Source organism: Dama dama, chromosome 29 (assembly GCF_033118175.1).
Source record: "Dama dama isolate Ldn47 chromosome 29, ASM3311817v1, whole genome shotgun sequence".
Taxonomy (NCBI): Eukaryota; Metazoa; Chordata; class Mammalia; order Artiodactyla; family Cervidae; genus Dama; species Dama dama.
The window spans coordinates 30,810,762-30,826,331 of NC_083709.1; the positions used below are offsets into that span (position 1 = coordinate 30,810,762).

Genomic DNA, 15,570 nt, shown 5'->3' on the forward strand with positions numbered 1-15,570 from the left:
ATTTCAATAGCGCATCAGCTGTAGTTTTTTTAACCTTTAAAGCAATGCATCTGTTAATACAAACTCACGAAGATTAGGAAGAAAAGCAAAGCACTTGGCCTTTAAATCTTCAGAAGCGGGTTTAATGACAGGTTCAGGCTGTTTAATGACAGGCCCAGAACCACACCCCTGTTTTATTATGTTTCATTATTACTGCATAATTTCCTTTACTACCCATGATAAATGGAAATCAAATACTTGCTGAGGTGGGTTTAAATAGGTAAGAGTGCAAACAAAAATAGACAGTTCAAATATCATGAAACTGAGATCTCAAATTCTTAAAATGTATGTTAATATTTTTTAAGTGTCCGACGTACCAAGCTCTGCAACTCTCAAACTAGGTGTGTTGGCGGGGGGGCGGGCGGGTAGCTGGCTAAGTTTTTTGTTTGTTTTTGTGGGTTGTTTTTACTTTGTAGTATTGCATCCATAATTTAAAGATGAAAAGAATAAAAAACACATTCAAAATACGATTCGCGGGATTTTTCAGTCAGACCCATTTTTGGCTGAGTCAAATAGACACCCCCTTCCCAACTGCTAAATTTGATGGAAGATGTGAAGCAAGTGAAATTCAAGTACAGCCTGGGGATGAATTTAACCAGCCGGAAAGGGGCAGAGCTGTCCCTTTAAGACATCTTGAGACAAGGTTATTTCAAATGCCCGGGCTTTTGATCACACAGGGAGCGACTAACAACTCCAAGTGAGAGCGGCTGGGCGGGGACTGAAGAACTAGAAATCCTCTGCTCCGCCTGCTGGAAGGAGCAGATCAGGAGCTGAGTACATTGCTTCAGTTGCTCCAAAAAACTTAACCTAGAATTGCTGGATTCCCCACAGGCAGCAGCACAGCGGGCTCCGCTCGGCGCTGTCCGGCGCATGCGGCCGGGCACCATCTGGGCTGCTCTCCCCCGCCCCTACCCTCTTAGGCTGTAACGTCAGCCGCGGGCCTGGCCTCCGCGCCAACACGGTGGGACGTGCCCGGACCCGCAGCGGGCGGAGCCTAGAGAGGTGGGAGAGCGCCTCCCGACAGCCCAACTGGGAACGGGTTCAGTCCCGGCCGGCTCTCGGCTCCGCCGGAGGGAAGCTCCGCGGTGCGGGCTCTGTGACGCGCCCGCACAGTGCAACCAGAGCGGGTTCGCGCAAGGTTGCTGCTGCGCGAGGCGCATTTTCCTGGGAACCATCCGGGGAAATCCCGGCTTTAACTACGGGCCCTTCGGCCATTGTACCGACCCCTCTAGCCGCAGAAGGACGGCAAAGGGGGGCTGAAGCTGAGCTGAGCTCTTCCCGAGTGGGGAGAGCCCTCCAGGGCGAGGTTGGAAGGGAGGGTAGGGTGTTGCGAAGTTCACGGCCAGCGGTTGGATTATTCGGGACAGTTTGCGCCTGGGGGCTGCGAAGTCAGCGAAGAGGACAAGGGCATGCTCAGTGGTGGTGGCGGTGATGCAGACCTGGCCAACGCCGCGGCGCGGGGCCAAGTGGAGGCCGTGCGGCAGCTCCTCGAAGCCGGTGTGGATCCCAACAGACTCAACCGCTTTGGGAGACGCCCGATCCAGGTAGCTGGGGGCCCCGGGCCTCGCCGGCAGGGGGCGCACGAACACGGGGCCGCCGCCTCCGTGGACGCGGCTGGAACTGAGATCACCACCAACAGACCTGTGTCTCTCTTTGCTGGAGTATGGAGCTCAGGTGTCAAGCAGGTTTTCACTCATCAGAAATTCTAAAGAAAGGGACTGGAAACCCCGCTACTTCAGTTTGCTTTTCTTTTTAATGGGGGAGGGGGGAAGGCCAGTATTCCCTGTCCCATCTCATAAGAGATGCAAGGGATAGGTTCAACTGGGCAGGAAAGGGAAAAAGGAGAGGCTATTTGGGAACTGCTTTGTCTTATCTGTTTGTCTTTCAACAAATAGCGATCAGCTTTCAACGATAGAGATAATTAGATTACAAGTTACGCAATTTGGATTGGATTTAAGGAATTCTACATCACAGCACATAAAAATCATCCTGAATTTTTAAGCTGTGATATGAAATGTTATATTCTTTCCTCATTGAATTGAATGAATACAAAGGCGAATTGAATACAAAGTAATAAGTCAGGATTCCTCAACCACAGTACTTAATTCCTTTTATTTTACGCTAGCAGTGTTTCTTGAGTGTTACATAAGAGAAAATATGCTTCTATAGATTTTTATCATACTGAATGCTTGGATTACATAAACATCCCTGCAGCTTTGTTAAATGGCAAAGGGTCTTTATGAATAATTAGCCTCTTCATTGTTAAAATTCATTTATTCGATATGTTTAACTATTAATCCCACTTTAATTAGTGCTGATATATTTTTTTAATTTCTTTAAAATCTAAGGTAGTACTTTGTGTTTTACTGTTGATCATGTAGTCATTAGTATTAAGTACTAAAAATTAGTATTCACCTCACAATCATCTTCCAGAACCAAGTCATTAGTAAGAAATCTTATTAATCGTGCAGTTTTTAAATATGTATTCATTCATTTTGAATTCATAGAAAATGTTGGAATAAGTGAGGGATTATTTAAAGCAGCAAAAATATTTTAAAGTAGTCCTTAAAGACTTCAAATTATATTAGTAACTGTAAAAGGGGGCTTTTGTCATTTTAATTCACCATATTCTGAGATATTAAGAGTCACTTTTTCTCCTCTATATATGAAATGCACTTTACATCACTAATAGAAAATATATCATGGTTTTTAAGGGAGGAGATGGATGTTTTCAATAACCATGGAACAATGAAAAAAATTAGCATACTATATTTTGATTCCATGGTACATATTAAAGCATAAACTCACAAGAACATATAATTTCATTTTGAATATTTAATTATCAAAAATTGTTAAAATAAGAAAGTAAACACTGGCATAATGTACATGTACACAAAGGGATACTGTAGGATTACTGCTTCAAAACATCGTTTTTCTAAGCTATGCATTGCTCTGATTTGACTGCTAAAATCCAAGCTCCTTTTTAGATAGCAAAATGTTTACTATTTAACAATATAAAATCCTAGCACATTATAAAATCCTGTACAATGCAAATATAGTGTCTATTTTATGTTACATCAAGTATATTATCCTCTAAACTTTAGCCCTTATCTATAATGTTAAATATTAAAAGTGGTGAATCATTGATTGAAAACAAATAGTTTGTTTTCATCGTCTTATAAAACTATGCACGACTTTACTTTCCCCCCCTCTATCTCCCACTGTGGCTCAAATTATGGGACTATATATACGCCCTTTATGAGCAGAGACATATAACAGTGAAAAGTAAAAGCCTTCCCACAGGGGATTTACTACAAGAAATAAAGTAGACCTTGTTTTAAACTTAGTTGTTTCTTATTTTCTCTCCTAAAGCATTACTCTAATGTCTAAAATAAATATATCAGCTGACTGCCTAGTAAATTTTTTAGATGGGGATTATGGCTGGGGGTGAGGGGAAAGCAAGGGAAATAAATTTAAGACTGTAAAAGTCCTTAAACTTAACTCTGCCTTAAACTTAAGTCCTTTAAGTCCTTAAACTTAACATCATTTAACAACGTAGATTCCCGTTTCAATGGAAATTTTTAAAAATTTGTCCCACAACAGCGATAAGCACTTTGTTATCAGCTCTTTCCTTGTCTTCCCACGTTTGGAGAATAAAACTGAACTAATTAGGTCTGAGTAGAGTATAAACTGGGGCTGCTAGGTGTTGGGGAGCGGTGGGGGGGGGGGGGCGGGAGGGGGGATTTCCGTCAGTAAATTGAGCTTAACTAGACTTCCGAGGCTTGAAAGGGCCTGGGGATCATGAATAGGTCTGTTTTTGAAAAGACTCTACTTGCCCCCAGCAGTCCTGACCACTCTGCTCTCTCGGCAGGTGATGATGATGGGCAGCGCCCGCGTAGCCGAGCTGCTGCTGCTCCACGGCGCGGACCCCAACTGCGCGGACCCCGCCACGCTCACCCGACCGGTGCACGACGCCGCCAGGGAGGGCTTCCTGGACACGCTGGTGGCCCTGCACCGAGCCGGGGGGCGGCTGGATGTGCGCGATGCGTGGGGCCGCCTGCCCGTGGACCTGGCCGAAGAGCGGGGCCACCGCGACGTCGCCGGGTACCTGCGCGCGGCCACGGGAGACTGAGGGCGCGCGTACATAGCCGCCCACAACGACTTTTTTTCTCTCCATTTCGCCACCCCAACTTAGTTCAAAGAGGGCTGCAAACCTAGAATAGCGGAAGTCTTCCTGGGCGACTGGATTCCCGGCAGCGAAGGAGGAGCTGACTGGAAATAATTTTTTCTCCGCACCGCCCCCCCCCCTACCCCCTCTGGATACTGCCCTGGGCACTCACCGTGAAGCAAAATGAAGAGAGGTGGGGCACATGGATTTCCAGTAGGAGCCGAATGTGGAACTCCCAGGTTTGTTTTTCAGGGTTTTCTGGTGAAAAGCGGCATGTGAGCAAGTCCATGAACAAACCCAAGTGCTGTGAATCTTCACACAGAAGGTGCTGGGGCGGAGTGGGAGGCGGAGGCCACTAGCCTTCAGGTGGGAGGCGGGTGATAACGATCGCCCCACTGACCTTGAAGGACCACCCCGTAAGTCCCCACGTCGGGCGAGGCCCTGAGGGAAAATCTGGAGATGGAGGACCAGACAATGACGAGGACGAAGATCGAATTGGGCTCAGTAGGCGACCAACGCTTTCTTTACAGGCTTGCGGAGCGGGGCAGGTCGTGAGCAAAAAGCTACGGACTGGAAGCCTTGGGGCCTCTTGTCCAGTCCCATCAGATAGCGATGGGGAAGAGAGGACCCGGAAGTCACCTCGATTTGCCCGCTAATTCTAAAGTCCCCAGGTCCAGGCGATGCTGAACGGCTCTCCGAAAGGGGCGCTCATTTGCTGTTGCTACGGCGAGATTCCTGCGGTGTTCCGTCCTCGGACAGACAGGTCTGGGTTGTAGCGAGAGCGATTGTAGGTAGGCCGTTAACTGTAACGATTTGTTTGATCTCTATACGGTAGGATTCAGAAAGCCCCCTGTAAATTGCCACTTGAAAAGATTTCATGATATTTTGTACTTCTGGGTTGTTCTTCAGTAGCAGTCTTAATACGGAGACTTTAAATAACAAAGTAACTCGCGGCCCTTGGGAAGGAAGTGAGGAAGAACTACAGCTTTTACGCGAAGCTATGGCACCGTGCCACCTCCCAGGTTACTTCAGTCCGTAACCTATTTATTTCTTTGTTAAAGTTTGTTTCCTTTACTGGAGTGTCTCCAGGGTCAAACTATGAAATATTACAAACGTTTTTTAGAAGATGCATGCACTTACCCAGTAAATGATCTCAGGATACCTCCCAAAGGGTTGCTGAAAGAGTAGACTGTGTGAAACTGTTTAAACTACGTAATGATGGCTCGTGAAATGTCTTAATATCTGCTGAACAAACTAAAGGTGTACTGTTTGGGGATTTAATTTCCAATGTTGCTTGATTCATTTCAGCATTGGAATAACTGATATTTCACTGTTTTAATGTTAAAAAGAAACGTTGAGATTGGACATCAAGGTTTTGACTTAAAACGTGTGAATTCCATTCCTAATTTAAGGGAGTTGTGGAATCTGGTGACAACCTTATATTAATGGAAAGTAAATCAAGAATATATGGTTGGGTACTACAGTGTACTGTGAGACTCATATATATATATACATATATATATGCCAAAATATCATACATTATTGGGAAATCAAGTACCACCTGGTTGCACTGAAATATTTATGATGCATGTAAAAGTAAATTCAGATTTCAAATCCACCTGGTAGGCAGGTATGGCCAATGTGTTTTATCAGCCGCACAAGAAATACATGTTAAATCTGTTTAAGATTTTACTTTGAAGGATACATGCAAATAAACATAGCTCTATATACATGAGCCCTGCTTCTGGCTCCATTTTACAATTACAGAAAAATATACATGTTAATTTCTGTATCTAAATCTAAAATATTACCAAGGTTTGTAAAAATCTTATCACCTGACCTTCACTGAAAGATCTGGAAGTAAAATAAATTTATAATTCAATAATGTATTCATTTGGCCTCATTTTTATATTTTTTCAGCTGAGTGAATGGATGAGAAAATGAGGATGATTTACTATGAAAGCAAAATCTATTTAAAATTTCCTATGTTCTAATGGCTAAAATTAGTAATTTCAAATATAAGGTTTGAAATAAATTCTGAGAGCTCAAGATCCATACAGCTCCTAACGACTTTGGGAAAGTGTGTTCATAGGAATGAATCAAATAAAATTAATATTTTATTTCTGTGTTATGACAAAAACAATATGAATATGGTGTCCAGGACCAAATAAGTTCATTTTATAAAGCTAGGTAACTGACCTTCAGCAAATAAATAAAACTAATTTAACTTACACCAATCACATTGAGATTCTATATTGCCCTTCCTTTATGGGAAATGTTAAAAAACAAATTACTTGTGTGCTAATATGTAATAGTCAATAGGGATTTTTTTTTTTACTACCTCCATAATTATCAATTATTTTAAAAACCAAGACATGCTTTTCTTTTCCAAAGTTCAAGATGTCGGCACTCTGCCAAAAAAAAAAGCAATTAGAATCAGTGATTCTAAAACCTTAGAAACACTCTTGTGGACTACTTTCTGAAACAAATGGAAAAGCTGGTGTCATCTACAGTATCAGACGACAGCTAATCATAACCATTATAATCATAACATAATCATGTCAGCAGCTAATCATAACCGAAATCTGATATGAGTACTAGGGTTTCACTATTAACAAACTATCCCATTACTTGTGAAAACCTAGGTTGGTGTAATTTCATTGCATTCAATTACCAGGTTTAAAAAGATGGGGAGGGGAGGGGTAAATACCTAAGAAAATAAGAACATTTTAATTTTTTAAATTACTTGAAGAGAGCAACAAGAGTTAAATCACAATACTTTCAACATCTGTTCCTGTTCTATTTAAAATTCCAGGAAAGAACGAGGGAATGAAGGAAAGAGAAATTAGGACTTGAAGGTAGGAGACCTGGAATTTGGTGCTGGTTCTTCAATTAATTCAATATATGATCTACTCAATCAAACGACATAATTCACCCCAATTTCCTCATCTATAAAAAAGGAGTGGTACTAGATTATTTTTAAGCTCCCAACTATCACTAACATTTTATCCCTTTATAAGTTTGTCATATACATGACTGTAATGGGGTCTTATATTTTATTAGTAATTATTTTGCCATGGTCTCTCTGAGCCAAGAAAAGCTATATAAAGGAAGAGCAAGAAGAGATACATTTTAAAATTCTGGAGCCCTGGGGAACGGGGGGTCTTTATAAGTACCACCTCTACCAGTTAATTGAAAAGTTAGAGACAAGTTTGCAGGAACTAGCACAAAAAAGATGCTTTGTAAAATAAATATGTAAAATAAATAAATAAATTTTAAGCTCTTTCTTACTCCATCTTACCTGATTTTTTGTTGTCACATTTTGCATTTATCTCATGTCACTCAGAACTCAGTTCTTTAAGTGAGATAAGCAGGTAAACCCAATAAATTTATTAAAATAATGTTGAAGTAGATATCTACCAACCAAATGCTCTGAAAGGAATGATGTTTTTTAAGTACGCTTATTACAAGTGATTCTGACCTAAAAGGTGTTGGTATAAGGAAGGAATAGAAAGTGCGAAGCAAGAGAATGCTAAAATATGTAGAAATGTCATTAGAAGATGAATAACTCTGTAAATAGCTGTCATGGATTTTAAGGACCCATTTCTAAAGGTCTGCACTTTCTCATTTGTTTCCATTGGATTATGAAGTTTTAGGTCCCTAAGTGTTAGGTGATAGTAGGAACCAGCTGGTCAGGGAAGAGCTTAGTATCACCTGAATAAGTACAATTCATTCGGTCATTCAGTCCTGTCCCACTCTTTTCGACCTCATGGACTGCAGCACACCAGGCTTCCCTGTCCATCACCAACTCCCAGAGCTTGCTCAAACTCATGTCCATCCTCTGTCCCCTTCCCCTCCTGCCTTTAATCTTTCCCAGCATCAGGGTCTTTTCCAATGAGTCAGTTCTTCACATCAGGTGGCCAAAGTATTGGAGCTTCAGTATCAATCCTTCCAATGAATATTCAGGACTGATCTCCTTTAGGATTGACTGGTTGGATCTCCTTGCAGTCCAACGGACTCTCAAGAGTCTTCTCCAGCACCACAGTTCAAAAGCATCAATTCTTAGGAGCTCAGCTTGCTTTATGGTCCAACTCTCACATCCATACATAACTACTGAAAAAATGATAACTTTGACTAGACGGACCTTTGTCATCAAAGTAATGTCTCTGCTTTTTAATGTGCTGTCTAGGTTGGTCATAGCTTTTCTTCCAAGGAGCAAGCGTCTTTTAATTTCATGGCTGCAGTCACCATCTGCAGTCATTTTTGGAGCCCAAGAAAATAAAGTCTGTCACTGTTTCCATTGTTTTCCCATCTATTTGCCGTGAAGTGATGGGACCAGATGCCATGATCTTTGTTTTGAATATGTATGAGTCAGCCATTTCAGGAGGGTGGAGAATAAGATGAAAAGAAAGGAATAGAAGGAGGAGAGGCATGTGTTTTGTGGAAGATGGATCAGTGAGTAGCTCAACAGAATTAATCAAATCAAACCAAAACAAACTGTATATGATCTACATGCTGGTAGGGTTTGTGAAATATCTCCAGGCCTAAAATAATGGGAGTCTGCTCATTCCCTACTGTCTGGATTTTCTATAAAGCTTTTCTCAGGATCAGCTTTTACAAATGGTATATGCGCGTGTGTTAGTCCCTCAGCCATGTCCAACTCCTTGCAACCCCATGGGCTGTAGCCTGCCAGGCTCCTCACTCCAAGGAGTGGGTTGCCATTTCGTTCTTCAGCATATCTTTCCGACACAGGCATCAAACCCAGGTCTCCTGCATTGGTAGATGGATTCTTTACCATCTAAGCCACCAGGGTAGGAGTCCTTTTTACTCTATGGAAATAACTTGTATGTATCACCCCTTTGTTAATTATGTAATGTAGAAAATTTTGCTTTGAAGCCAGTACTGCTGATGAACACATAACTGGCATGGATTACATATTAAGCACAGTAATATAAATTATGTATTTCCCAACTGAGCACCCAATTCTGATTTTCTAATTTGAAGTTTTAAATCAATATAAACCAAATGTTTTTCTGGGGGTAAAAAAAAATGGAGAGAGAAGTACGAAGATGATACAATGACCGTCTCACAGATATCTACATTTTCTTTGAAGTTTACAAAGAACCCCAAACACCTGTTAATCCCCTTCCCATTCAGAAGCCCCTGACATTAGACCTCCAGTAGATCTATACAGTCAGTGCTGGCACATAAAATGTTTTACCACAGAGTTAAGGTGAAAACTTTAAGACCAATTACAGTAATTAAAACATGCCTCATTTCCATTTCAAATTTGGCCTTCTCCCAAAACGCAGAATCTGTTTTCTCTTTGGAATACTCTATATTCTGGCAGGATTGGAGCTACTGCCTTCGAACTCTTTTCTTGTGTGACTTCTGGGTCTCCATTTCATTTCAACCAAACTCCACTCCACTTCCCTATCTCATCACAAATTTCTTCATCCCTTTGCTTTAGTTGAAAACCGCATTTCACTGAGAATTCCACTTTCTTCTGACAAGATAATAGGTGTGGCTAAGAGTGGGAGTCAGAACCAGTCATGAGTGTCTGTTTGAGTGGTTTTCAAAATAGCCCTAAACCAGATAGGTAAAAATTATTCATTGCTCTTCAGTTTTCACTCATCTCTTAATATACATAATTGCATTTTGTTTTCTTTATCAGATTAAGCTGTAAATAATTTTAGTATGTGTCATTACATATTTAATATGTTTATAAGAGATAACATATAAACAAAATAGTAAGCACTTTTTCTATTAACAAAGCCACAGGTAGGTCAACAGATTATCAGTAACACACAGAGTTTTCTTCTGTGAATTCTGGGAAATTGGCTTCTCATTCTGTCTGTGGGTTATGAGTTACTAAACTCTATCACCTTTCCTAGGACACAAAAGTAAGTACCCTGTACAGTCTTCTATATCTGCTTCCAACACGCCAATTTAGAATTATAAGTTATAACCTTGCCTAAAATATTTTGTCATTCTCTGTTACTCTCTAATCTCTGGACTGCCTTTGATAGTTACAGATATTATACATGGATCTATTCCAGAGCTTCAGGAGCCTTTTGATCTGTTTAAATTCCATCTTGAACAGAAGAATATGCCATCCCCTTTCTAGGGAAAAGTTACATGACATTTCATTTTATATGTGCCCCAGGTATTTATTACATCTGTATAAATGATGGTGCTTTCCCCACCAGTCATTTGAGACCAACATATAGGGAAGTGACTCTCAACCCTGGCTCTCAATCATTTGTGTTTCAAATTTTGAAGTCACTGACTTCAGGACTACAAAATTAGAATCTCTAGTTCTGAAGATGAAAATTTCTGTAGTTGTTATTTTAAAATTCTGGTTCATAGTAAACTCTCAAACAGTACAGAAAATAAACAGAATTAAGTAAATATCTCCTGAAACTTCCCTACCCACCATTCTCACTATCCAGGAGTAACTACTTTTTTTTTTAAATTAATCAACTTTCCAGAAATATAAGTACATATAATTGTAAACACCCCTTCCCAACATACACATTTAGAAAACCATTCTGCAACTTGTTTTCTTTGGTAGTAGATCTTTGACAACCTGCATTAGGAAATAAAGATGCACTTTGTTTTTTGTATAGTTGCATAGTTTATATTTTATGGATAAACCCAAATTTTTTAAAATCAGTTTCTTATTTGACAAACATGTAAACTGTTTCCTTTTTTTTTGCTACTACATATGATGCTATAAAGAACCTTTTTTTTCATCCCTATATGAGCAATCTGTAGCAATTTATAGAAGTGATATTGCTAAGGTTAAGGGTACATCTCTTTCCTCTCACACACACAAACACACATGCATACAGTATATGTCTGCACATACGTGTGTATAAAATCTTTCCATACTTATGTTTGTATATATGTGTGTATGTGTATGTGTATATCTTCAATAATATATACACATATATATACATATATACTTCTCATCCTTAGATGAGTTATAGGAGTAGAATTGCAAAGTCAAAGGGTAGTACATGTATACATATATATGTAATATGCATTTCTTTCATACACATATAAACTCTACACAAATAGTATAAATATTTCCATACCTATATTTATGTATGTGTATACGTGCATACATAAACTCAGTGGGATTGCTGAGTCAAAGGGTATGTATATGTATGCAGTTTTAATAGAGACTATAAAGTTGCTTTCCAAAATGAATGTACCAAGTTACAATAGTATGTAAGGATGATTGTTTTCTGACAACTTTCCCAATATTATCACTCTTTTTATTTCTGCCATACCTATAGGTATATGTCAGTGTTTTTGTTACATTTCTTTACTAATCAGTAAAGTTGAATATATTTTCATAGGTTTTTACCATTTGACTATTTCAATATCTTCTAAACTGCCCATTATATTATTTGCTACCATTCTTACTGGGTTATTTTTCTCACTCACTTATGTATTCATATATTCTAAGAGTTAATCTTTTGTATATATGTTCAAATAATAGTTTTAAAATCTTGCTTATAGTATCCTGTATCTTACACCTTTGGGGTTTTTAGTTTGAGCATGTGCAATATTAGGAAAATTTCTCACAGAATTTTGATAATCAAGAGATACCTGACGGAAAAAGCTAGCTGTCTCTAGGACATCATGGCTGGGGGTAGTAGAGTTGGATGGTACAGACAAATCATTAGTAAAATGCCCACTCCTATCTCTGCCTGTGGAATGAATTTGCTGATCCAAAATAGAAATCATTTTTAAAAATAAAAAATCATTTTCCTCCATTCAAACACTCAAATCTATGAAGTTCATTTTTAGGCCAAAAATGACCCATCAAAAGCTCACTTCCTGTTGACTCTAGCCTGTAGAACAACAGAAAGGGCACAAGGATTTTAGTCCAAAGACCTTCTTAATGATTCCAGCCTTGACACTTGCAGGTCATAAAGTATCCAAGATTTTAGTCCGTATAGGCCTCAGTCTTCTCACCTGTAAGACAGGGTAGTAATCCCAAATTCAAAGGGCCACAGTGAGGATAAAATAAGAAAGAGAAGCCAAAGTGCATACAAATAACACTGCCCAGATCTTGGTCATACTGTTTTTGAAGAACACATAGCCCAAGTCATGTGAAACTCCAAACGGCTTTGGAATGCCACAAGTTAGTTGTGTTGGTAAAGATTCATCTTCATAATTATATTTTGCTTAGTCTAATATTAAAATTAGATAGAATTCCCCTGTATACCACAACTAAAAAAACACAGGTGCTGGGCAGCAAGGGAAAACCAAGGTGGAATTTAAGTTCGAGTCTTTAATTTTATATTCATTGAACTGTTCATCCACTATTATATAGAGCTTATTGCATAGTCGTTTTATTCTGTGCTGTCATTCAAATGGCATTCTTCTGAAGTGGGTAACTCCCTTTATCCCCAGAACAAGTTTGGGTGGAGAGGAAATGGTTACAGGTGAAGCTATACAGGCCAAATCAATACAGACAGATCCCTGAATTTAAAGTCGGGATCTGAAGTTTAAAACTTCATTTGGGAAACTGAAGCTCAGCAGACCTTTTAGGAATAATAGGATAATGTGAGGTTTAATTTTATGTGTCAGCTTGGCAAGGCTATGATATCCAATTGTTTTGTCAAACACCAGTTAAGATATTGCTATAAAGCTATTTTTAATATATAATTAACATTTAAATCCACAGACTTTAAGTAAAGCAGATTATCCTCCATAATGTGTGTGGGCCTCATCCAGTTAGTTGAAGGCCTTAGGTGAAAGAGAGGTTGCTCAAAGAAGAAAGAATTCAGTCTCCAGGCTGCTGCCTTCTGACTCAAAATTGCAACATCAACTCTTCTCTCGGTCTCAAGCCTGCCTATTTGTCATGCGGACTTCAGGTTTTGCTAGCCCCCAAAACTGGGGTAAGCCAATTCCTTAAAATAAATCATAGAAACACACACATTTGGTTCTGTCTCTCTAGAGAACCCTGACTAATAATTTCAAGAAATGATAATACAGAAATGTATAATACAGGTCTTCTCATCCTCACCCATCATAGTTTACTGCCACAGCGAATAACACTGCCTGGGTTCACTCTTCCACTTCTCCAGGGTGCTTAAATGATACTAAGCTGCAATTGGGCAGTATTTCTCCTCCAGGATTCTTTCTCTTATCCCCCATCTCCTAAAACACCTTTCCTCTGTTTGCCAGAAAACGAAATTCCCTCATTATAATCTTAAGTTTTTACAAGCCCATCTCTCCTATGAAGTTTTTTGGGGGGATGGGGTGGGGGAGGAGAGAGGTGAAGGAGGGGATCATGGGCATAGTGCAAACCAGAGCAAGATCCGTCTTCCATGGAGGTTACATACTAACTACTGAGAGACAAATAATTACTTACAGTAACTTCTGCAGGGTAAGCGCTTTAGGGGTTGGGGGGGGGGGGTGCGGGGTGGAAATACAGTGCCTAGAGGAGTCTCTGAGGGCGGATACCTGACAAGAGACCTGAAGAAGAACGAGCTAACCTTGTGAAGAGCGAGAAAGCGCATTCATTCTGTCACACAAGAGTGGAAAGCAGCCTCAGCATGGAGCCTGGATGGTCAGGAAAGTCTGAGGGAGTCCTACAGGAGAGAGGAGAGGTGCATTTGTAGTTTATTTACAGTGGCTATTCGAGCCTGGGGCTTCCCTGGTGGCTCAATACTAAAGAGTCCTCCTGCCAATGCAGGAGACGCAGGAGACACCGGTTGGATCCCTGCGTCGGGAAGATCCCCTGGAGAAGGAAATGGTAACCCTCTACAGTATTCTTGCCTCGTAAATCCCATGGACAGAAGAGCTTGGCAGACACCAGTCCAAGCAAAGTGTCAGACGTGACTTAGCAACTAAACAAAAACATTTAAGCCTGGCCCCTGAGTCTCACTTCAATTGCCCAGTCAGGAGGCTGCGTCCTGTGCGGAAGTGAGGGATGGGGAGTGGACGCCGCCCGAGTGCAGCTGGACCTGGCCTCACCGTTACAGCGCGGTGGCTCGCACCATCCGAGTCCCACTTGCCTCCTCCAGATACTGAGGAGCTCTGCGTTCGCTCCAGAGGACCTGTCGGCTGTCTCGCTAGGGATCCACTTCTGCAGCTCGGCCACTAGGCTCGGGCTCAAGCAAAAGAAGCCACTTCAATGTGGTCCACCTTTCAGGCTCCGAAGGCTGGGCCTAGTCCCACACCCTCTCTTCCACGCCGAGCGGCCAGGCCGCGCCTCCAGCCCGCGAGGCTCTGGGCCGATCGAGACCGACTTCGGAGCCGAGGAGCTGGGGACATCGGGTCAGCGCCGCCCGCCTGCAAGCGGCGTCCTGGGCTGGACCACTCGCCTTCGGGGAGCCGGCGAGCCCGCGTCAAAGCTCTTTCCAGCCCGGGAGCGGGGACCAGTCCGACTGCGCTCCGGAACCCGGCTCTTGAGTGTCCTCAGGCCGCCTCGGTGTCCTCGACTCAACCTCCCCCCCCCGACCTCCTTTATGCGGCTCTTTCCTTTCCTTCCCCCGCTTTCCTGTGCCGGGTGGACCAGAGCAGCACAGGGAGTGGGTAGGGGTGTCCAGAAAGAAAGGATCAGCGATGTGGAAGAAAAGAGGGGGGAGGTAGGGAGGGAGGCGAGGAGAGAGAAGAGGGACCATGCTGCGGAGTCGGGCAGCGAGAGGGAAGCGCGTCCAGCGTGGGGCCGGAGGAGGAGGGGGGTAAGGCTGCGGGAGGACGGGCCAGAGGACGCAGGGACACCCGGAGAGCGGGGAGCAGCCGTGGGGGAGGGGAGCACGGCGGGAGGAGGAAAGAGGAAGAAGCGTTCAGATGCTTCGCTGAGCGGGATGTCAAAACCGAAAATAAAAATCGCCCGGTGAATGGACTCTTGGCCTAGCCCAGAACCCTCCGCAGCGCGTGGAGCTGGGAGGGGAAGGGGCGCCCCGACCCAGCGGGAGTTGGGGTTCGGCTCCGCCTACCTGGTCCGGCGCGGGGCCCGCCGCTCCAGCGGCGCCAGCGCCACGCAGTGTCCAGATGTCGCAGCAGTTTCCTTTAATTCCGCTCCTTTCCCAAATCTAGAAGTGGAGCGTAGCGCCATTTCTTTCAAAAACTGACATCCAGCCTCCTGAATGGCGGATAGAGCCAGGAGATGACTTTGCGTTTTTTTCCCCTCCTTTCTTTTTGCTTTTTAAATAATCCGGTTTGAAGAATGGGAGGACCCCCCTCGCCGGCGAGGGGCGCGAGGAATAAAGGGAGGGGGACAGGGAAGCAGGGACCCGAGCCGGGCCGTGGCGGTTCCTGATATGGCCGGGTCAGGTGACGGATGTTGCGAGGGGGGCGGGCTGCCTGGAGATGCGTTGTGGCGTCAGGACCCG

At 42.5% G+C, this 15,570-nt stretch overlaps 1 protein-coding gene across 1 annotated transcript; it reads left to right on the top strand.

Moving 5' to 3' along the window:
* Positions 1-1,074: 1,074 nt before the first annotated feature.
* On the top strand, positions 1,075-4,774 carry CDKN2B (cyclin dependent kinase inhibitor 2B). Its single transcript, XM_061132699.1, has 2 exons — positions 1,075-1,583; positions 3,911-4,774. The coding sequence occupies exons 1-2, from the start codon at positions 1,449-1,451 to the stop codon at positions 4,169-4,171; spliced, it is 396 nt and encodes a 131-aa protein (XP_060988682.1). The 5' UTR covers positions 1,075-1,448; the 3' UTR covers positions 4,172-4,774.
* Positions 4,775-15,570: the final 10,796 nt, after the last annotated feature.